General features: G+C 51.3%; 1 protein-coding gene across 1 annotated transcript in view; it reads right to left on the reverse strand.

Moving 5' to 3' along the window:
• Window positions 1-18,641, reverse strand: part of LOC140428722 (uncharacterized) — a 95,652-nt gene extending 77,011 nt beyond the window's left edge. The window contains exon 1 of the mRNA XM_072515445.1: window positions 18,476-18,641. Coding sequence (XP_072371546.1) covers window positions 18,476-18,617 — 142 coding nt within the window. The 5' untranslated portion in view covers window positions 18,618-18,641. The remainder of the gene's footprint in view (window positions 1-18,475) is intronic.
• Between the last annotated feature and the right edge of the window lie 5,808 nt (window positions 18,642-24,449).

Consider the following 24,449-nt stretch of genomic DNA (forward strand, 5'->3'; position numbering starts at 1 on the left):
GACCAATCCACCTACCCTGCACATCTTTTGGGTTGTGGGGGCGAAACCCACGCAAACACGGGGCGAATGTCCAAACTCCACATGGACAGTGACCCAGTGCCGCGATCGAACCTGGGGCCTTGGCGCCGTGAGGCAGCAGGGCTAAGAAATCAAGGAAAGTTTATAATGGAAACCCTTAAGCGGTCAAACAAGAAGACACTTGGTCTGATTCGGGAGAAGCTATAAAGAACCTCGGAGGCTGTGAAGGAACATGGGGGGTGCTGAAAGATGTGGAGGTGGCCTTGTCACAGCATAGCAATCAAATTTCCTCATCAGAAGCTAAGTTGCTGCAAGTGAGAAGGACAAGAGCCTTGATGTGCTGGGTACTCTGCTACACAGATGGACCAACACGGTTGCGAATGGTAAAACTTAGTTTTATTACTAACATTTATTTACAGTGGTAAACTGGTTACTGAGGTTCGATCATAACCCTAGAATCTGTGGACCTATTCCTAATACTATCTTGTAGTGGCACTCAGCACATGGTGGATGTCTGAGTGGTTTGCTATGAGCTCTGTGCCCTGAGCTGTCTCCTGCTGGAATGCGCGGGAAGTGTCGTGTTCCCTGTTTTGTACTGTGTATGCTCTTGCCTGTGATTGGCTGTGGTGTTGTGTGTGTGTTGATTGGTCCGTTGATCTGTCCATCAGTATGTATGTATGTTTGTGCTATGATGTTTACCTGAATATCATGACAAACCTGAGAGCAAAGGTGGATGACTTGGAGAACAGGTCGGGGAGACAGACCCTCAGAACCGTGGGGTTGCATGAGGGGATGGAGGGCCCGAGGTCAACTCAGTACCTTTCTCAGATGTTCGCCAAGCTGCTGGGGAGGGGGAACGGGAAAATGTTCCCTCCAGAGTTGGATCAGGCCCACCGAACACTCCGGCAGAACCCGCGGGCAGGTGGGTGATTGTTAGATTCCACAGCTTCCAGATGGGTTCTGCAATGAGTCAAAGTGAATCGGGACTCGAGGTGGGAAGGAAACATCATCAAGGTGTCAGAGCAGTGTTGGCGAAGCAGTGAGCAACCTTTAATAAGGCAATGTCAGCACTTACCAAGAGCGGAGAAAGGTTTGGAGTGATGTAACCGGCAAGGCTGAGTTATGTTTGAGCGAAAGATCAGTTTTTTCAACACATCAGAGGAGGCGGAGGCTTTTGTCGAGGAGCATGGACTTGGACTTGATTAAAACGGTTCGATTGGGACTTTAATGGGTGTGGATGGGAAGAGTTTGTTTGAGATGTTGTGTGTTTAGTAAGTGTTGTATGGTTGGGAATAAGGGGGCTAAGGTTGTTGGAGGGTAGTGGTCAGGAAAACAGGATGGAGAATATATGGCCCCCGGTGGGAAGTTAAGCATTGTAAGGGTGTCGGATTTTGTTATTCGTTTGCAGCGGGGATGGGCTAAGGAGCTTCGTTTTTCTTTGTTCTTTGAGCATACACCCTGGGTTGGGTTTACCTGTCTCGCAGCAGAGTTTGCGCTAGTGAACGGGAGTAAGGTGGGGGGAGGGGCTGCGCACCTGTTTGGACAAGGTTCAAAGAGCCTAACTTGTTTGTTTGGTGGGGGGGAAGGGGTTAGAGAGGAGGGAGTATTGTTTTCGGGTAAGCAATTTGCAGGTTTAAGGGGGAGAGGAGGAGGTGGGCAAGAGGAAAGAGGTGGGGTAGAGATCTGACGGTAACTAGAGGCTTTTCTTGGTCCTGCCTTATGGGCGGGGTTGGTGGCCACCTGAAGTGGGCCTTAGGCCCAAGTACATGGTGTAAGAATTGGATATTCCTTCACGGTGGAAATGGTTGACTCGGGGTTGGTGAGGCCGTTGGGCTGGGGGGGGGTGGCGGCGGGGGGGGGGGGGGGGGGGGGGGGTGAGATGCCCCGATTAGGCTTGTCACATTGAATGTTAGGGGATTGGGATTGGCTGCTGGCGTTTATGGAGGACACAGGAGGGGCACGTCCATGGTGGTATATACACCCTGGGGGTAAAGGATTTTCGTTCTTTTCCCCAGATCATAAGGTATATTCAAGGATTGACTTTTAGTGGTGGGAAGGTCTCTTCTTCCTGGGGTGAGGAAAGCTGAGTACTCAGTCATTTCAGACTATGCTCCACATTTAGTGGGCTGGTATTGGAGGTAGGTCAGGTCTGGCCCCCGGCATGGAGGCTGGACGTGGGGTTATTGGCAGACATGCCGTTTTGTGGGCGTATATCGAAAGTAATAGACGACTGTGTGGGATTTAACGGGAATGGGTTGGTCTCTTCCTCCATTTTGTGGGAGGCCCTGAAGGTGGTAATTAGAGGGGAGACTATTTCACATAAAACATATTTGGGTAGAGTCCAGAGAGGAGCGTCAGAAGCCAGTGGACGATATTGTGGAGGTAGATCGTGGGTACTCAAAGGACCCAACCCCGGAGCTCCGGGCAAGCGGGAAGAAACTGCAGACGCAGTTTGACCTGGTACCTACAGGTAAGGCGGTACGCCAGCTGCGTGCTCGAGGGGAGTTATTTATGAATATGGGGAGAAAGCCAGCCATCTTTTAGTTCATCAGCTGAGGTGGAAGGCAGCTTCAGATTGGGGATTCGAGTAACGGGCTGGTGTCCGCTCCGGAGGAAGCTAACAGAGCATTTGAAACCTTTTATAAGAAGCTATATAGGTCAGAGCCGCCGGTGGGAGTTGGAGACACTGTTGGTTCCAGAAGAGATTTTGGTAGCGACAGGGCAAGGCCCCTGGGCCGAATGGATTCTCAGTGGAGTTTTATAAAAAGTTTGCTGGGCAGTTGGTTCCATTACTGGTGGAGACATTTAACTCTTTTTGGTTCAGGGCTCCCTTCCTGAGAGGCTTGGGCAGGCATTGATTTCCTTTCTACTGAAAAAGAATAAGGCTCGCATGGAGTGTGGGTCATACCATCCTATCTCTTTACTTAATGTGAATGCTAAATTACTAGCTAAGGTGCTGGCGCTGAGGGTGGAGGCCTGTCTTCCTGAAGTGATAGGTGAGGATCAGACAGGCTTCGTTAAGGGTCAGCAACGTCTTCTAATGTGCGCCGATTGTTAAATGTAGTCCTTGTCCCCCCCCCTGCCGTGCCGGGTCCGGAGGTAATCGAATCCTTAAATGCCAAAATGGCATTCGACAGGGGAGAATGGGAGTACCTCTTTACGGTTTTGGAGAGGTTCGGGTTGGGGCCAAGGTTTGTGTCATGGGTACGCCTGTTATATAAGGCTCCCTCGTCTAGTGTTTGCACCAACACCATGAGTTTGGAATAGTTTCAGTAAAACAGGGGAACGAGACAGTGATGTGCGATGTCCCGCCCTGCTGGTCGCATTGGTGATTGAACCTTTGGCCATCGCTTTGAGGGCTTCAGGCAAGTGGAAGGGGATAATTATAATTAGTGGGGGGGGGGGGGGGGGGGGTGGGGGGGGGGGGGGGGGAGAGGAACATAGGGTGTCCCTATATGCTGATGAAACTTGCTTTACATGACGTACCCGGTCCCCAATACGGGTGACCTAATGCTGCTAGTGAAGAGTTTTGGCTCTTTTTCGGGATATAAATTAAATCTGGAAACGAGTAAGTACTTTCTGAACTTTCCAGTTAATTCCCCCGACTGGGCGGGGGCAGCCTGGGAGTGCTTCCTTTTCGCCTAGTCAGATGCAGCTTCGGAATTTGGGTGGCTGGGTGGCGTGGGATTGGACGCAGCTTCATAAGCTGAACTATGCCAGCCTGGTCAGTAAGGTCAGCACCGACCTGCAAAGGTGGAATGACCTTCATCTGTCCTTAGCGGGGAGGCCCCAGTCAATTAAGACGAACATTCTTCCACGGTTTTTGATCTTTTTCTAATGTCTTCCAGTTTTCCTTTCTAAATCCTTCTTCGGGAAGGTCGATAGGACGATACCATCCTTTATGTGAGCCGGCATGACTCCGAAGATTCGTCGGGTAGTCCTTCAAAGTGACCGACAGTCAGGAGGGCTGGCGTTGCCTAATTTGCTGTTTTATTATTGGGTAGCTAATATAGAGAAGGTGTTGGTCCGGGGCTGCGATCCGGGGTCCATTTGGGTGTGGATAGAAGTGAGGTCATGCGGAGGATCAGGTTGGAGGCTCTGGTGGCGGCTTTGCTCTCACTGACAAAATACTCTTCACTCCCAGTGGTTGTTTTCACTCTAAAGATATGGAGGCAATTCAGACAACATTTTAAAACTTGGGGTCAGTATCAAAACTGGTCCCCATCTGCGCTAACCATCTGTTTGAACTGGCGAGATTAGACGCCACATTTGGGGTGTGGGAAGAGCGGGGGGCTGGAGTGAGTGGAAGACCTGTTTCTGGAAGGGTGGTTTGCCGACCTCAAGGAATTGGCAGTGATGTTTGGGCTCTCTGCCTTAGACTCGTTTAGGTATCTCCAGGTTCAGGATTTTATATGACGGATCTTCCCAACATTCCCCATAATATCGCCACCACCTCTGATGGCGAGGGACCTTTCGCTCACTGGTTTGGAGGAGGGTGGCACATCTGGAATTTACGGACGGTTTCTAGCAGAAGATTCAGATTCAGTGGAAGGGATCAAGGCTAGGTGGGTGGAGGAGCTGGGGCCCATAATAGATGAGTAATAAACTCTTCATAATAAACTCCACATCCTCATGGGCCAAGCTGGGTTTGATCCAGCTTAGGGGCACACCTGACCAAGTCCCGAATGAGTTGCTTCTTCTCTGGGTGGGGGTGGTGGTGGTGGGGCGGAGGGGGCGGGGGGGGGGGGGGGCGGGATAACAGGCGTGAGCCCTGTTCTGGGGTCCAGTTACCCACGCGCACATGTTCTGGTCATGACCCAAGCTGCTGACTTTTGGGGTCTCCATTTTTAGCACCAGAATTGGCGATTCTTAATACTGAACTGTCGTTGGTTGCCATATTCGGGGAGTCGGACTAGCTGGGGCTGCAGACACGTGCGGGGGTGGATGTCCTTACCTTCGCCTCGTTGGTTGCCCGGAGGCGGGTTCTGTTGGGGTGGAGATTTGCATCTCTGCCCAGCGCCCCAGTATGGTTGGGAGATTTGATGGAGTTCTTGTACCTAGAGAAGGTCATGCGCACGGTGAGGGGTTCGATCGAGGGATGCTACCAGAGGTGCCGACCTTTTATAGTTTATTTTGAGGAACTGATCACCATCAGTTGTTAGGGGTGGGTGGGTAGGAGGTTTGTGCTTTGGGGGTTATTTTTAAGGTTTAATTTCTGTAAATTATACCTGATTTGTATCGATTTGTTTACTTTGTATTTTATAAAAGGAAAAACTCTAATAAAAACATTTTTTTAAAATTGTAGCAGCATATGAACACTCAAAATAGGCAAAGTAGGCCATTCAGCCCCTTTAGCCTGCTCTGCCATTAGATATGATCATGGCTGATGTTTGTTTCAAAATCTCATCTACCCCTGATAACCTTTGATTCCCTTGCCCAACAAGAATCTATCTACCCTCAGCTTAAAAATATTCAGTGACCCCACTTCCACCACTTTCTGAGCCGGGGTTCCAAAGTCGCACAGCCTCTGAGGAAGAATTTCTCCTCGTCTCTGTCCGAAAAGGTCAACCGCTAATTTTAAAACAGTGGCTCTCGCTCTATACCCGCATACACGAGGAAACATCCTTTCCATATCCACCTTGTCAATACCGTTCAGGATCTTATACACGTCAATCAAGTCATCCCATAATCTTCGAAACTCCAGTGGAAACAAGCCTAGCTTGTCGAACCTTTCCTCATAAGCCAACCTGCTTAATCCAGGTATCAATCCATAAACCTCCTCTGAACCGCCTCCATCGCCCCCTTCCTTAAATAAGGAGACCCAAACTGCACACTATAGCACTTCTCTGTTCAAAACAGAGACACATTACAGTTATGAACTGACCAGCTTTGAATGGGTTCAACAGAAACTGCTGAACTGCAAAACAGAAAATAAAGCTATTGGGGATTCATTAGGAACCTATTAGTTCACGTACCTGTGTCTTATAATATGAATGCATTCATAAATTATCATAGAATTTACAGTGCAGAAGGAGGCCATTCGGCCCATCGAGTCTGCACTGGCTCTTGGAAAGAGCACCGTACCCAAGGTCAACACCTCCACCCTATCCCCATAACCCACTCACCCCACCCAACACTAAGGACAATTTTGGACACTAAGGGCAATTTATCGTGGCCAATCCACCTAACCTGCACATCGTTGGACTGTGGGAGGAAACCGGAGCACCCGGAGGAAACCCACGCACACACGGGGAGGATGTGCAGACTCCGCACAGACAGTGACCCAAGCTGGTATCGAACCTGGGACCCTGGAGCTGTGAAGCAATTGTGCTAGCCACAATGCTACCGTGCTATCAAAATGACCAAAGATTTTGATTCATTTTAATCACCAAAAAAGTAAATGCCAGAATTCGAGAAATGAGTGTGCGCTCTCGTGTGGCACGGTGACGCAGTGGTTAGCACTGCTGCCTCACGACGCCGCGGTCCCGGGTTCGATCCCGGCCCCAGGTCACTGGCCGTGTGGAGTTTGCACATTCTCCCCGTGTTTGCATGGGATTCACCCCCACAACTCAAAGATGTGCAGGGTAGGTGGATTGGACACGCTAAATTGCCCCTTAATTGGAAAAAATGAATTTATTTGAAGAAAAAATAAGTATGTGCTCTGTCCTGCCATTTGTTCAGTTTTGAACTTGAGAAAAGACACCAATTTTGAGTCCAAATTAGGCAGATGAGACAGTAACAACAATGGGCACGATCAAACAGCCTCGTCATGGCCAGTTTGGTGACGCAACGAGGCCGTTAAATCTTGCGAGAGGCCTCTCATAACATTTGCGCAGCTCGGCGGATCTCGCCAGGCCTACCAAAACCTTGCAAGACGTCACGATCTGGATCTTGCCCTCACTTGGTGAGATTCAATTGCTCACTTAAATATGTCGCCGATCGATGCTCCCGAGGCCCGGGAATGAATCCCTATGCCTACGAGACCTCACCAGGGCGGCGTTTGCCGCTGGTTCACACAAATGGCATAATGGCACCTGGCCGGGGATGGGAGAATTCTCGAGCTATCGGACGCCTTCCACATAGTCGGGCTATGGAGTGGATGGACTGCCATCTGGGCAACGTGGCACTGTCAGGGTGCTCAGGTGGCACTGCTAGGTTGCTCAGGTGGTACTTCCAGGGTGCTCATGGGCACTGTCAGGGTGCTCAGGTGGCACTGCCAGGGTGCTCAGGTGGTACTTCCAGGGTGCTCATGGGCACTGTCAGGGTGCTCAGGTGGCACTGTCAGGCTGGCAGGGGCACTGACAAAGTCCATAGTGCCCAGCTGCACGTACCAGAGGTCAGGCCCGGAGGTGTACTGCCCTCATGAGGTGGAGTGAGGGGGGGGGGGGGGGGGCTCAAGGAGCCCTAACAGGCAAGTTGGAGCATTGGGGGGGTGTCCGATGGCCATGGTGGGGAGTCCAAAGGGGGTTGAGAGATCGGGGCAGCATTTTAAAATGCCGTCATTGCAGGAAGTGAAGTATGTGCGGCCTCGCCGGAGCCTTTTTCGTCGTGGCCAAAAAAGAGTCCAGTTTGATAGTGGTGACATTCTCAAACGTGCCCCAAACGGGACTCTTTTTTCTCGTTAAATCACATGTGTTTGGAATTCTGTTATATCCACTCCCTACCTTATTCCCCAGGAACTCACTAAAAAACACATTGGTTTACCTGTCATCTGATGCTGTTGTTCTGCATCACTCACAGCTGATGTACCCTGATGGCTGCCTCTTTATCACCCAATGCTTGTTTACCTTGCTAACACTACAGCCCAAGCTTTTTTAAAATGTGTTTATTCAAATTTTCCAACAAAATTTTTAACAAACCGCCCCCCCCATAACAAAAAGAAAGAAACGCAAACACAACAGTCAAAAATTATACAAAACTTTTCCATTGGGTTTCCAATATACAGTAACCCCCCCCCATATGACATTCAAAGATACCCGTAGGGAAGCCTCCCCCACCCACCTGAATTCCACCCCCCGAAAGAGACCCCCCCCCCCACCCCCCACCCCACCCTTGGGTCGCTGCTGCTGCTGACCTCCTCCTAACGCTCCGCGAGATAGTCTAGGAACGGTTGCCTCTGCCTGAAGAACCCCTGCACAGACCCTCGTAAGGCAAACTTTATCCTCTCCAGCTTAATCAACCCTGCCATGTCATTTATCCAGGCTTCCACACTGGGGGGCTTTGCGTCCTTCCATAATAGCAAGATCCTCCGCCGGGCTACCAGGGACGCAAAGGACAGGATACCGGCCTCTTTCACCTCCTGCACTCCCGGCTCGTCCGTTACCCCAAATAGTACCAACCCCCAACTCGGCTTGACCTGGACTTTCACCACCTTGGACATAGTCCTCGCGAAACCCCTCCAAAACCCATCCAATGCCGGGCACAACCAGAACATGTGGACATGATTCACCGGGCTTCCCGAGCACCTCCCACATCTATCCTCCACCCCAAAGAACCTACTCAACCTCGCCCCTGTCATACGCGCTCCGTGAGTAACCTTGAATTGTATTAGGCTGAGCCTGGCACAAGAGGAAGAAGAATTAACCCTACTCAGGGCATCAGCCCACAGACCCTCATCTATCTCCTCCCCAAGCACCTCCTCCCACTTGCCCTTTAACTCCTCTACCGAGGCCTCCTCCTCTTCTTTCAGCTCCTGGTAGATCACCGAGACCCTGCCCTCTCCAACCCATACACCCGAAATCACCCTGTCCTGAGTCCCCTGTGCCGGGAGCAGCGGGAATTCCCTCACCTGCCGCCTCACAAACGCCCTCACTTGCATATACCTGAAAGCATTTCCCGGGGGCAACCCAAACTTCTCCTCCAGCGCCCCCAGGCTCGCAAACGTCCCATCTATAAACAGGTCCCCCATTCTTCTAATCCCTGCCCGATGCCAGCTCCGAAATCCCCCATCCATCCTTCCCGGGACAAACCGATGGTTCTCCCGGATGGGGGACCAAACCGAGGCTCCCACCTCATCCTTGTGTCGTCTCCACTGCCCCAGATCTTCAACGTCGCCGCCACCACCAGACTCGTGGTGTACCTTGTCGGTGAGAGCGGCAGCGGTGCTGTCGCCAGCGCCCTCAGGCTCGTGCCCACACAGGGCGCCATCTCTAACCTCTTCCACGCCGCCTCCTCTCCCTCCATTACCCACTTACGGATCATCGCCACATTGGCTGCCCAATAATAGTCGCACAAATTCGGCAGAGCCAGCCCTCCCTGTCCCTACTACGCTCCAGAAACACCCTCTTTACCCTCGGGGTCTTATTTGCCCACACGAAACCCATGATACTCCTACCTACCGGTTTGAAAAGGGCCTTGGGAATCATAATGGGAAGGCACTGGAACACATAGAGAAACCTCGGGAGGACCGTCGTTTTAACCGACTGCACCCTGCCCGCTAGCGAGAGTGGCAGCACAACCCATCTTTTGAAATCCTCCTCCATCTGCTCCACCAACCGCGTCAAATTGAGTTTGTCCAGGGCCCCCCAACTCCCAACCACCTGGATCCCTAAGTACCGAAAGCTCCTTTCCGCCCTCTTCAACGGCAGGTCGTCTATCCCCCTTCCCTGGTCCCCTGGGTGCACCACAAAGAGCTCACTTTTCCCTACATTCAGCTTATACCCCGAGAAGTCCCCAAACTCCCTTAAGATCCGCATGACCTCCGCCATCCCCTCCACTGGATCTGCCACATACAGCAACAGGTCGTCCGTATACAGCGACACCCGATGTTCCTCTCCCCCTCGGACCAGTCCCCTCCATTTCCTGGGCTCCCTTAGTGCCATGGCCAGAGGCTCAATTGCCAATGCAAACAGCAGGGGGGACAGGGGGCACCCATGCCTCGTCCCTCAGTACAGCCGAAAGTACTCCGACCTCCGCCGATTCGTAGCCACACTCGCCACCGGGGCTCTATATAGCAATCTGACCAGCTGATGAACCCCTCCCCGAACCCAAACCTCCGCAACACTTCCCAAAGATACTCCCACTCCACCCGGTCGAAGGCCTTCTCCGCGTCCATAGCTGCCACTACCTCCGCTTCTCCCTCCACCGAGGGCATCATAATCACATTGAGGAGCCTCCGCACATTGGTGTTTAGCTGCCTGCCCTTTACAAATCCCGCCTGGTCCTCATGAATCACCCCCGGGACATAGTCCTCAATTCTCGTAGCCAGCACTTTTGCCAGCAACTTAGCATCCACATTGAGGAGCGAGATCGGTCTATACAACCCACACTGCAGTGGGTCCTTGTCCCGCTTCAGGATCAGAGAGATCAGCGCCCCGGACATTGTCGGGGGCAAGGTCCCCCCCCCTCCCTTGCCTTATTGAAAGTCCTCACTAGCAACGGGTCTAGCAGGTCCACGTATTTCCTGTAAAACTCGACCGGGAACCCATCTGGCCCCGGGGCCTTCCCCGCCTGCATGCTCCCCAATCCTTTAACCAGCTCCTCCAGCCCAATTGGCGCCCCTAAACCAGCCACCTCCTGCTCCTCCACCCTCGGGAACCTCAGCTGATCCAAAAATCGTCGCATCCCCTCTTCCCCCGCTGGGGGCTCAGATCTGTACAGATCCCCATAGAAGTCCCTAAATACCTCATTTATTCTCACCGCACTCCGCACCGTATTCCCCCCGCTATCCTTAACTCCACCTATCTCCCTCGCTGCCTCCCTCTTACGAAGCTGGTGTGCCAGCAACCGACTCGCCTTCTCCCCATACTCATACGTCACCCCCTGCGCTTTCCTCCACTGTGCCTCTGCTTTCCCTGTGGTCAACAGGTCGAACTCCGTCTGGCGGTTCCGCCGCTCCCTGAGTAATCCCTCCTCGGGGGCCTCTACATATCTCCTGTCCACCCTTAAGATCTCCCCCACCAACCTCTCCCTCTCCCTGCTCTCTCTCTTCTCCCTGTGGGTCCTGATGGAGATTAACTCTCCCCTGACCACCGCCTTCAGCGCCTCCCAGACTACCCCCACCTGCACCTCCCCATTGTCATTGGCCTCCAAATATCTTAAATGCATCCCCGCACCCACCCGCATACCTCCTCATCCGCCAATAATCCCACATCTAGATGCCACAGCGGGCACTGGTCCCTCTCCTCTCCTAACTCCAGCTCCACCCAGTGCGGGACGTGGTCTGAGATGTCTATGGCCGAATACTCCGTTCCCTCCACTTTCGGGATTAGCGCCCTACTCAAAATTTAAAAATCTATCCGGGAGTTGGCTCTATGGACGTGGGAAAAGAATAAAAATTCCCTGGCCTGGGGCCTGACAAACCTCCATGGATCCATTCCCCCCATCTGGTCCATAAACCCCCTAAGCACCTTGGCCGCAGCCGGCCTCTTAACCGTCCTGGACCTAGAGCGATCCAGTGCTGGGTCCAGCACCGTGTTGAAATCCCCCCCCCGAATCAAGCTTCCTACCTCCAGGTCCGGAATCCGACCCAGCATGCGTTTCATAAATCCGGCATCATCCCAGTTCGGGGCATATACGTTTACCAGTATCACCCGTACCCCCTGCAACCTACCACTCACCATCACATATCGACCTCCATTATCTACTACAATATTCATTGCCTCAAACGACACCCGCTGCCCCACCTGCAACCCCTCTGTTCTTCGTATCCAACCCTGAATGGAATACCTGTCCTACCCATCCCTTTCTCAGCCGAACCTGATCTGCCACCTTCAAATGTCTCCTGGAGCATAACCACGTCTGCCTTCAGTCCCTTTATGTGCGCGAACACCCGGGCCCTCTTGACCGGCCCGTTCAGGCCCCTCACATTCCAAGTTATCAGCCGGATTGGGGGGCTGTTCCCCCCCCCACCCCCCCCATCACCCCCGCCGACTAGCCATCTCCTTTTCTAGGCCAGCCACGTGCCCGCGCCTCCCGCACATCCCAGTCCCCCAGTCGGCGGACTCCCGCCCCGACCACCTCTCCTACTTCCAGCTCCCCTTTGGCCAATGCAGCAGCAACCCTATACCCCCCCTCTCCCCCCCCTCTCCCCCCGCTAGATCCACATCTAGCCCTTTTGCTCCCCCCACAACACTCCCGTAAGTCAGCTGACTCCTGCTGACCCCGGCCTCTCCCGCCATTCCATCGACCCCCTCCAGTGTGAGAATCTCCCCTCCCCCTCCCTGGCAGTCAGTGTGCGCTCTTCTCCAGCACCCCCCCCCCCCGGCCCCCACCCCCGTCCTTCCCTAGCGCGGGAAAAAGCCCGCGCTTTCCTGAGCCAGCCCCACCCCCTCTGGCGCAGCTCCTTTTGCGGCCTTACCCCAATTCCCCATCCCCGGGCCTCCACTCCCCCTCTTCCTTCGTGGGGGTCTGCCCCTCCAACACCGACACCCACACTCTCCCACAGTCTCCCCGTCCAATCCCTTGACCCTAACCCATCCAGCACCCAAACCAGAGAAACATTCCCTAAACGTAATAAACACTATATACACAGTAAACATCCCCCCACAACAAACCCTCAATTTGAGTCCAACTTTTCAGTCTGCATAAAACTCCATGCCTCATCAGGCATTTCAAAATAGTGGTGCCGATCCTGGAACGTGACCCACAATCGCGCTGGCTGCAGAATACCGAACTTCACCCCCTTTCGATGGAGCACCGCCTTAGCCCGATTAAAACCCGCTCTCTTCTTAGCCACCTCTGCACTCCAGTCCTGGTAGATTCGGATCTCCGTGTTCTCCCACCTGCTGCTCCGCTCTTTCTTGGCCCATCTCAGGACACACTCCCTGTCCATAAAGCGGTGAAACCTCACCACTACAGCCCTTGGCGGCTCGTTGGCCTTGGGTCTCCTTGCTAGGACCCGGTGAGCCCCATCTAGCTCCAGAGGCCTCGGGAAGGCTCCCGCGCCCATCAGCGAATTGAGCACCGTGCTCACATATGCCCCAGCATCGGGCCCCTCCACTCCTTCGGGGAGACCCAGAATCCAAAGATTCTTCCTCCTCGACCTATTCTCCAGGTCCTCAAATCTTTCCGCCCACCTCTTGTGCAGCGCCTCGTACGCCTCCACCTTCACGGCCAGGCCCAAGATCTCGTCCTCGTTCTCCGAGGCTTTTTGCCGCACCTCCCGGATCGCCGCCCCTTGGGCCTTCTGGGTCTCCACTAGCTTCTCAATCGCCGCCTTCATTGGCGCCAGCATTTCGGTTTTCAGCTCCTCAAAGCAGCGTCTAAGGAACCCCTGCTGCTCTTGCGACCATTGCGCCCATGCTGCTTGGCCTCCACTCGCCGCCATCTTGTTTTTTCTCCCTGTCACTTTTCGATGCTCCAAGATCACTTTTTTCACCGCTCCACTCCTGGTCCAATCCATATAATGTCAGGGGGACCTTGCTGTCACCTTCCCACACTGGAAGCCGTCGAACAATTGCCGTTGGGGCCCCTCTAGAGAGCCCAAAAGTCCATTCCCGGCGGGAGCTGCCGAACGTGAGACCTACCTAGGCATAGCCGCAACCGGAAGTCACTACAGCCCAAGTTACGGAGCTGAATGTCAGACACTGAAATATTAACGACAAAAGCAAAAATCTCAAGTACTTTGTCAAATCACCTGTTACAATGAAGACATTAGTTGCAGAAACCTGATTACAAGGAATAGGTTGATAAATCTTGGAAAGGAATCGGCCTCCTTGCGTCTTCCTGGCTTCAATTTTCCAAATATTCTTTCTCTAATTAGCCTGGGTCTTTATTTGGGGATCCCAGAAGATCAAAACAAGACTTGCACTTATCTCATGCCTTTCCAGACCACAGGATGTGCCTAAACACATTACACACAGTGAAGTACTTTTGAAATTTAATTACTGCTGGAATGTAGAAAATGTGGCAGCTAATTTATGCAATGTGAGAATCCATTTTAGTGATGTCCACTGAGGGATAAATATCAACCAGGAAGAGTAAGACCTCTACTCTTGGGGGCGGCATGGTGGCACAAGGGTAGCATGGCGGCACAGTGGATAGCACTGCTGCCTCACAGTGCCAGGGACCCAGTTTCAATTCCAGACTTGGATGACTGTCCGCGTGGAGTTTTCACTTTCTCCCTGTGTCTTCGTGAGTTCCTCCGGGTGCTCTGGTTTCCTCCCACGGTCTAAAGATGTGCAGGTTAGGTGGATTGGCCATCATCAATCGCCCCTTAGTTTCCAGGGGCGTGCAGGATACTGTGGGGTGGATGGGGGAGTGGACATGGGTTGGGTTCTCTTTCAGAGGGTTGGTACACTCGATGGGCCAAATAGCCTCCTTCTGCACTGTAAGGATTCTATGGTTCGACTCTTCAAAACACTGCCATGGAATCTTTCAAATCTAGCTGAGAGGACTGATAGGGCTGCAGTTGAATGTTTCATCCGAAAGGTGGTATCTCCTACAGTACTGCACTCCTTCAGTGCTGCCTGGAGGGTCAGCATGATTTTGTGCTCAGGTCCTGCAGTGCGAATTAAACCAGCAACATTCTAACTCGAGGCAAGGGTGCTACCTATACCGGGCTCAGCCAACTCACAATCTGGCACACATTCCTTGGCTTTCAGATTGGGTGAGGAGTGTATCTATTCTGATGAACAGCATCACAGTTGTGTGGGACAGGCTAAAAGGAATGCCCCGCTGGTTCATGGACGCCTGCCTCTGTGCCTTACCCCACTTGCGGAATGGTAACCCCCAAGTTATATGTAACCAATTGAGAGATAGCTGTGGTCCTTTGTGGGCTGTGACAAATGACTTGCTTGCTCCTTGCAGAGTTCTATGGCTTCTGAAACAAAAAGGTCCTGCAATTGAGTCACACTTTATTCTGTTGCTTAGAAACACCTCTAACAACTTTGGATAATTTACATGCAAACGGATTATGTTGAAATCCAGTAACAACATGGAAAAATGGAATTAAGACTTGCTCATGGAGAAGATAAAGACTGACATGGACTGGTTGAGCTAATCAGATAGTGTATTTTCTACGTTAAAAATGGCAACTATTTTGAGCAAAGCAAAATCCCATAAACAGAAATGAAGAAAACAGTTTTAGTCCAGCACATTACCAGGAATAATTAAACTATCCTACAGCCTGCGGACATGCCAGATATTTGCTATTCCTGATATTTTTCAAAAATAAAGCTCAGCACACATTTTACACACTGCAAATCTTTTCCAATTTCATAGAGCTCTTAATTTATATATAAAATATTGTTGCCTTGAATCCAGACATTCAAAGAGCATTGATATAGCGGCCACAGCAGGTTAAGTTTAGTAGTTTATCAATGCACAGCCAACTTACCCCACGGTCTGCTCTGGTGACAGCATAAAAAAGGCAAGAAATCTATTGAGCACCTGTGGAAACTCGGGGAGCGTTTGGACAATTTGTATGTAGACGGTTGGAAAATTAAAAGAGGCACAGGAAGCAGATCCGTGGAGATTTAGCCGGCCGGCGGCGAGGGAGTTCTCGTACTACTCCCACGTCCACAAGGTGTATTGCCGAATTGACAACTTTGTTGTGAGTAGGGACCTGCTGGCCGGAATGGTGGGGGAAGAATATTCGGCAATTGCCATATCGGACCATGCTCCGCACTGGGTAGAGCTGCAGTTTTGTAAGGACAGCTTTCAGCGCCCACCATGGAGCTGGAAGTTGGACTACTCGCGCACGAGGTGGTGTGTGAGAGGCTGAGGAAGTGCATGCAGAATTACCCGCAGGTGAAAGATACTGGAGAAGTCTCGGCAGCAGTGCTCTGGGAGGCACTGAAGGCAGTGGTGAGAGGGGAGCTGATTTCAATCCGGGCGTACAGGGACAGAACAGATAGGGCAGAGACGGACAGACTGATTAAGGAAATTCTACGGACGGACAGGAGTTACGTGGAATCCCCAAGGCCAGAGCAGAGGCTGCAGGCCGAATTTGGGGTGCTGACGACAGGCAAGGCTGTAGAGCAGCTTAGAAAGGTAAAAGGTGTGATTTATGAGCATGGGGAGGCCAGTAGAATGCTTGTGCAGCAACTGAGGAAGAGGGAAGCAGCCAGGGAAATAGGGAGGGTAGTGGATGTGGAAGGTAATCTAGTGGGTGATCCAGCAGGGCTGAACAAGGTCTTCAGGGACTTTTATAGGAAGCTGTACACTTCGGAACCACCCGGGGGGGATGAGGCGATTCCTGGATGGACTGACCTTCCCAAGAGTGGGGAGGGGGTTGGTGGACGGTCTTGGGGCCCTGGTCAGGATCGAAGAGGTATTGGGGGGCTGGAAGGTCATGCAGTCGGGTAAAGCCCCGGGGCCGGACGGGTATCCGGTGGAGTTTTACAAAAATGTTGCCAGGATAGTGGGGCCGGTGCTGGTCAGGGTCTTCAACGAGGCAAGAGACAGAGGGAGTTTACCCCCCCCCCCCCCCACACCCCGGACGATGTCGCAGGCCACCATCTCGCTCATTCTGAAATGGGATAAGGACCCGGAGGCCTGTGGGTCATACAGGCCGATCTCTTTGATCAACGTTGACGCCAAGTTACTGGCCAAGATTTTGGCGACCAGACTTGGGGACTGTGTACCGGATGTAATTGTGGAGGACCAAACCGGGTTTGTAAAGGGGAGGCAGCTGGTGGCCAACCTGAGAAGGCTGCTCAACGTAATTATGATGCCCCTGGAGAGTAGGGAGGTAGAGATAGTGGTCGCCATGGATGCTGAAAAGACTTTTTACCGGGTCGAGTGGGATTATCTGTGGGAGGTACTAGGACGGTTCGGGGTTCATCGACTGGGTTAGGCTATTGTATCAGACCCCGGAGGCGAGTGTAAGGACGAACAGGACGACATCGGACTACTTTAGACTGCACCGTGGGACAAGACAGGGCTGCCCTCTCTCCCCACTGCTATTTGCGCTGGCTATAGAGCCGCTGGCAATTGCACTGAGAGCTTCTAGAGCCTGGAAAGGACTGGTCCGGGGGGGAGTGGAACATAGAGTCTCGTTATACGCTGTTATATGTATCGGACCCAATGGTGGGGATAGACGGTGTTATGGCAACCCTGAGGGAATTTGTCCGGTTCTCCGGATACAAACTGAACATGGCTAAGAGCGAGTTGTTTGTAATTCAGGCGAGGGGGCAGGAGTGTAGGCTGAAGGGGTTGCCGTTCAGGCTAGTGGGGGAGAGTTTCCGATATTTGGGGATTCCGGTGGCACGGGACTGGGGCAGGTTGCAGAAGCTCAACCTGTCCCGACTGGTGGAAAGAGTGAAGGAGGAGGTCCGGGGGTGGGATGCGCGCCCGCTGTCATTGGCGGGGAGGGTGCCAACTGTTAAGATGACGATTCTGCCGCGGTTCTTGTTTGTTTTTCAGTGTCTCTCCATCTTTATCTCACAGTCCTTCTTTAAACGGCTGAATAAAATTATTCTGGGATTTATATGGGCAGGGAAGTCCCCGCGGGTGAAGTGGGTGATGCTTGAAAGGAACACATGTTCTGGTCATGCCCTAAACCCAGGGGGTATTAGCAGGGATTTGCAGATGTCATGTCCCGGGTATTGAAAACTGGGGTGGTAATGAGCCCAGAGGTGGCAATCTTTGGGGTTTCGGAGGACCCGAGAGTCCAGGAAGAGAGAGAGGCTGATAATACTCTTAGCATGGAGGGACTCAAAGCCCCCGAGGGCTGAGGTATGGCTATCGGACATGGCGTGCTTTCTTGGCCCAGAGAAAATCAAGTTCGCCTTGAGAGGTTCGCTACTAGGGTTCGCCCGAAGGTGGCAGTCATTTATTGACTTCTTCGCTGAGTAAGCATCAGCAGGGGGGGTGGCTAGGGTAGAGTAGAGTAGAATAGGGGGATATTGAGGCAGGTCCGTGCGTGAACAGAGCCGAGGTTTGCACTATGTTTAATTTGTAATTTGTGTCTTAACTTCTTTTTTTGTACTGTACAATGTCACTTTTTCTATATGCCTAAAATACTTCAATAAAATCGTTTGTTTAAAAAAAAAAGAGGCACAGTAAGAAATAAGGGGGGAAACGTGGAGTTGGCTTGTGATGAGCCGTTATCGCTACTATCATAAAAGGTTAATATTATTTTGAGAGTTTATAAGCACTGTGACGAATGCAGGTTCATGTTGTCTAATCGTCTCGTTAACAGTACGGCTTGTGAATTGTTATTCCGATTTTTATCCTCTTTTGAGTTCAACTTTTCATTTTCACGTCCATAATGCTCATCAAAATATTACTTCACTGGAGGAAGGAGCTGTGCTACAAAAGCTAGTGATTCGAAACAAACTTGGTGGACTTTAACCTGGTGTTGTAAGACTTCTTACTGTGCCCACCCCAGTCCAACGCCTGAATCGCCACATCATCAAAATACTAGAGGGAATTCAGCGCCCAGACATAAATCTGTTCATGGGTTGCTTGACGTTCAGCAATGTTTGCAAGTCTAACAAGAATGCTCCTTTTAAATTGTTCCTAGGGCTTTATCAAACATCACAATCTCTGATATCTGAGCAACAAGGCTTACCTGCTAGCACTGGCTGCTGTCCATTCGCCTCAGTACAGTTCTCCTCCTCGGTGGAAACCTCAGCGGTTTGTGTTAATCCAGTTTGCACATTCCACACTGTGATGCTAAATGTCACCATGATGCACAGGATGATCTCTCTCATACTCCAGGCATTTGATGAAATGTGTCTGTCTGGGAGGGTGTGTGTATGCGTGTGTGTGTGACATAAGCCTATCTTTCCACTGCTTTCTTTTGTCACTGTTGTTTACAACAGAAGATCTTACATTTCTTGCACAGCACTTCCTGTTTGTGACCATTGCTCCTTCAGCCAAAAGTAATGAGCACTCCTATATTATAATACCGACTGCACTCGAAAAAGTATACATAATTGGCTAAGAAGCATTTTTGGATGTCCTGACGTCATGAAAGGTGCTATGCAAGTGGAAGTCTTTCTATTTTAGTTACGGTGGGTAGCATTCTGGACCAGCCCACTTCAGGACTTGAGAACAACAATCTAGAGAACTCCCATCTGCTCTCTCCGGTGGGCGTGAGGTATCTCTTGGCACGAAATCAAAGAAGGACAAGGGAATCATCCCTGGTGGCCTGGCCAATATTTATCCTCCAGCAAGATCACTAGTAACAGTGGTTACCACCACATTGCTGTTTGTGGGAGGTGGCTGTGCACATATTGCCTGTCTCATTTCCTAAATTGCAACAGTGATGACTCTTTAAAAGTACTTCATTGACTGTACCGTGCTTTGAGACATCCTGAGGGTGTGAAGGACGCAATAAAGTTCAAGCCCTTATTCCATTTATGGTTGAAGAGTAATGCAAAAAAAGACCTGAATTTATTCTGTAATTGGTTGCATTAGTAGAGCACCTTTAATAATAATAATCTTTATTAGTGTCACAAGTAGGCTTACATTAACACTGCAATGAAGTTACTGTGAAAATCCCCTAGTCGCCACACTCCGGCGCCTGTCGGGTGCACTGAGGGAGAATTCAGAATGTCCAATTCACCTAACAAGTACGTCTTTCGGGACTTGTGGGAGGAAACCGGAGCACCCGGTGGAAACCCACACAGACACGGGGAGAACATGCTGATTCCAGACAAACAATGACCCAAGTCGGGAATCAAACTCGGGACCCTGGCGCTGTGCAGCAACAGTGCTAACCACTGTTCTCCCGTGAACAGGTCAAGGTCTTCAGAGGTGTAAGGAAAGCAAAACATTAGCCCAAATAGGGAATCAGAGGGGGAGGGGGTGTATTGATCATAACCTTGAGGTTTAGAGTGGGAATTCCAGAGAGTGCAATCTATGTGGCTGATGGGATCATTTACAATGCACTATGGTCTTGATTTTGATACATAGGAGGTCATTCAGCCCACATCCCCATGCCAGTTAATAGCAAGAGCCACTCAGTTCTCAGGAGTGGGAGTCCCATCTTTTCTCTGGAGCTCTGCAATGTTTTTCTCTTCAACTGCCATGATTAGCATGGGCACCATGGTAGCATAGTGGTTAGCGCAATTGCTTCACAGCTCCAGGGTCCCAGGTTCGATTCCCGGCTTGGGTCACTGTTCTGGACTGGCGGAGTCTGCACGTTCTCCCCGTGTCTGCGTGGGTTTCCGCCGAGTGCTCCGGTTTCCTCCCACAGTCCAAAGATGTGCAGGTTAGGTGGATTGGCCATGCTAAATTGCCCTTAAGTGTCCAAAAATTGCCCTTAGTGTTGGTTGAGTGGGGTTACTGGGTTATGGGGATAGGGTGGTGTGGGCTTGGGTAGGGTGCTCTTTCCAAGAGCCGGTGCAGACTCGATGGGCCGAATGGCCTCCTTCTGCACTGTAAATTCTATGAATTCTATGATTAGATCTGCCTTCGCTACACTCTCAGGCAGTTCATTCCAGATCCTAACCACTCAAGTCACCATTAGTTCTTTTGCCAATCACCTTAAATCGGTGTCCTCTGGTTCTCAATGTTTCTGGCAGCAGGAACCTCTTCTCCCCACTCTCTAAATCCCTCAGAAATTTGATTCATTGTGCTTCAGCAGGTATTCCGTAGGCATAATTGAAACAAATGCTTTTATTTGAGGAGCAGGAAGTTTAACCCTCACCTTCTGAAACAAAAAAAGGTATTGTTACATTTCAAAGGTTTACCAAGCAGAGGCATACATAGCAAGGGGTACCAGGGTTGGTCTTTGGTTTTTATTGTGGTTACTCACCACAGACAAGTCAACATGGTGCAGGATTATAATTTGCATCAGTGTCTCCGGTGGAAGACTTACTTTTGTTACCTTATGCGGCGACGGCATTAATAACTGGTTAATAAAATGATCAATAAATATGATCAAACCAACAATCAGAACTCAAACCATGATCCGACCACCACCTCAATTCCAAAAGGTAAATATCGGAAGGAAAAAGTAGCTTTATGGCTGTTTAGCTATGAGATCCACAATCTACTTAATTCCATCTCGGTCATGTTTTCTTCCCACATCCCAGAGTTTTTCTTCTCTCTTCCTTTTTTTTTATAAATGTTTTATTGAAAATTTTTTCCCAAACAACAATTTTTCCCCTCTTACAAAGCAAACGCAACAATAACAATACAGAAATTTTAAACAATACACAAGTAACAAAACCCCTTTATCTTTGACCTAAACTAAACCCCCCCCCTCCCCCTGGGTTGCTGCTGCTGGTCATCTGTCTTCCCTCTAACGTTCCCCTAGGTAGTTGAGAAATGGCTGCCACCGCCTGGTGAACCCTTGAGCCGATCCTCTCAGGGCAAACTTTATCTGCTCCAGTTTAATGAACCCCGCCATATCATTTACCCAGGCCTCCAGTCCGGGGGGTTTCGCCTCCTTCCACATGAGTAGGATCCTGCGCCGGGCGACTAGGGACGCAAAGGCCACAACGTCGGCCTCTTTCGCCTCCTGCACTCCCGGCTCTTCCGCAACTCCAAATAGAGCTAACCCCCAGCCTGGTTTGACCCGGGCCTTCACCACCCGCGAAATCACTCCCGTCACTCCCTTCCAATACCCTTCCAGTGCCGGGCATGCCCAAAACATATGTGCGTGGTTTGCCGGGCTCCCGCCACACCTCCCACATTTGTCCTCCACTCCAAAGAACCTGCTCAATCTTGCTCCCTTTATGTGTGCTCTATGTAGCACCTTAAATTGAATCAGGCTAAGCCTGGCGCATGAGGAAGAGGAATTTACCCTGCTTAGGGCATCAGCCCACATACCCTCCTCTATCTCCTCCCCTAGTTCTTCTTCCCACTTTCCTTTTAGTTCGCCCACCGACTCCTCCCCCTCTTCCCTCATCTCTCGGTAAATCTCTGACACCTTGCCCTCTCTGACCCACACCCCTGAAAGCACCCTGTCCTGTATCCCCTGTGTCGGGAGCAACGGAAATTCCCTCACCTGTTGTCTAGTAAATGCCCTCACCTGCATATATCTCAAGAAATTTCCCCGGGGCAACTTATACTTTTCCTCCAATGCTCCCAAGCTCGCAAAAGTCCCATCTATAAATAAATCTCCCACCCTCCTAATTCCCAACTGGAACCAGCTCTGAAATCCTCCATCCATTCTTCCTGGGGCGAACCTATGGTTGTTCCTGATTGGGGACCCCACCAGGGCTCCCCGCACCCCTCTCTGTCGCCTCCACTGTCCCCAGATATTCAATGTTGCCGCCACCACCGGGTTCGTGGTAAACCTTTTAGGTGAGATCGGTAGCGGCGCCGTCACCAGCGCCTCTAAACTCGTCCCTTTACAGGACTTTCTCTCCAGTCTTTCCCACGCCACTCCCTCACCCTCCATCATCCATTTACGTATCATTGCCACATTGGCGGCCCAATAGTAATCGCCCAAGTTCGGTAGTGCCAATCCTCCTCTGTCCCTACTACGCTGAAGGAACCCCCTCCTTACTCTCGGAACTTTCCCTGCCCACACGAAGCTCGTGATGCTCCTGTCTATTTTATTAAAAAAGGACTTAGTGATTAGTATAGGGAGACATTGAAATACAAATAAGAACCTCGGGAGGACCATCATCTTAATTGCTTGCACCCTGCCCGCCAGCGATAGAGGCTGCATGTCCCACCTCTTGAAGTCCTCCTCCATTTGTTCTACCAACCGTGTCAGATTAAGTCTGTGCAAGGTTCCCCAGCTCCTAGCGATCTGAATCCCCAGGTATCGGAAGTTTCTTTCCACTTTCCTTAGAGGCAAGCCTTCTATCTCTCTACTCTGGTCCCCTGGATGTATCACAAATAATTCACTCTTCCCCATGTTTAGCCTATACCCCGAGAAATCCCCGAACCCCCTCAAAATTCGCATAACCTCTATCATTCCCCCCGCTGGGTCCGACACGTATAACAATAGGTCATCCGCATATAACGAGACTCGGTGTTCTTCTCCCCCTCTAATCACCCCTCTCCATTTTCTGGAGTCTCTCAACGCCATGGCCAGAGGTTCAATTGCCAACGTGAACAACAATGGAGACAGCGGGCATCCCTGTCTTGTTCCCCTATATAGTCGGAAATACTCCGATCTATGTCGACCTGTAACTACGCTTGCCGTTGGAGCCCCATAAAGAAGTCTAACCCAGCTAATAAACCCGTTCCCAAACCCAAACCTCCTTAACACTTCCCATAAATACTCCCACTCCACCCTATCAAATGCCTTCTCTGCGTCCATTGCCGCCACTATCTCTGCCTCCCCCTCCACTGGGGGCATCATTATCACCCCTAATAGTCGTCGCACGTTAACATTCAGTTGTCTCCCTTTTACGAACCCTGTCTGGTCTTCGTGCACCACCCCCGGGACACAGTCCTCTATCCTCGATGCCAGTACCTTTGCCAACAATTTGGCGTCCACGTTCAACAATGAAATGGGTCTATAGGACCCGCACTGCAACGGATCTTTATCCCTCTTCAAAATTAACGATATCGTCGCCTCCGACATCGTCGAGGGTAGAGTCCCCCCTTTCCTGGCCTCATTGAACGTCCTCACCATCAACGGGGCCAACAAGTCCACATATTTTCTGTAATACTCCACCGGGAACCCGTCTGGTCCTGGGGCCTTCCCTGCTTGCATGCTTCCCAGTCCCTTAATAACCTCGTCCACCCCAATCGGTGCCCCCAGGCCTACCACCCCCCGCTCCTCCACTTTCGGGAACCTCAATTGGTCCAGGAACTGCCGCATCCCCTCCTCTCCCTCTGGGGGTTGAGACCTATACAGTTCCTCATAGAAGGTCTTGAACACCTCATTTATCTTTCCTGCCCTTCGCACCGTGTCTCCCCTTTCGTCTCTAATTCCTCCTATCTCCCTCGCTGCTGCCCTCTTTCGCAATTGATGAGCCAACAGGCGACTCGCCTTTTCCCCATATTCATACCTCCTCCCCTGTGCCTTCCTCCACAGTACCTCCGCCTTTCTGGTGGTCAGAAGGTCAAATTCCGTCTGGAGTCGTCTCCTCTCCCTGTACAATTCCTCCTCCGGGGTCTCTGCAAATTCCCTATCCACCCTTAAAATCTCCCCCAGTAACCTTTCCCTTTCCTTGGCCTCTGTTTTCCTTTTGTGGGCCCCAATGGAGATCAGCTCTCCTCTGACCACCGCTTTTAGTGCTTCCCATACCACTCCCACAGGGACCTCGCCGTCGTCATTGACCTCCAGATATCTCTCAATACACCCCCGCACTCTTGCACACACTCCCTCATCCGCCATCAGTCCCACATCTAATCGCCAGAGTGTTCTCTGCTCCCTTTCCTCTCCTAATTCCAGGTCCACCCAATGTGGGGCATGATCCGAAACCGCTATGGCTGAGTACTCAGCTTCTTCCACCCTAGAGATCAACGACCTTCCCAAAACAAAAAAATCTATCCGGGAGTACACTTTATGGACATGGGAGAAGAAGGAAAACTCCCTAGCCCTAGGTCTAAGAAATCGCCATGGATCCACTCCCCCCATTTGGTCCATAAACCCCTTAAGTACCTTGGCCGCTGCCGGCCTTCTT

This window comes from Scyliorhinus torazame, chromosome 8 (genome assembly GCF_047496885.1).
Source record: "Scyliorhinus torazame isolate Kashiwa2021f chromosome 8, sScyTor2.1, whole genome shotgun sequence".
Lineage (NCBI taxonomy): Eukaryota > Metazoa > Chordata > Chondrichthyes > Carcharhiniformes > Scyliorhinidae > Scyliorhinus > Scyliorhinus torazame.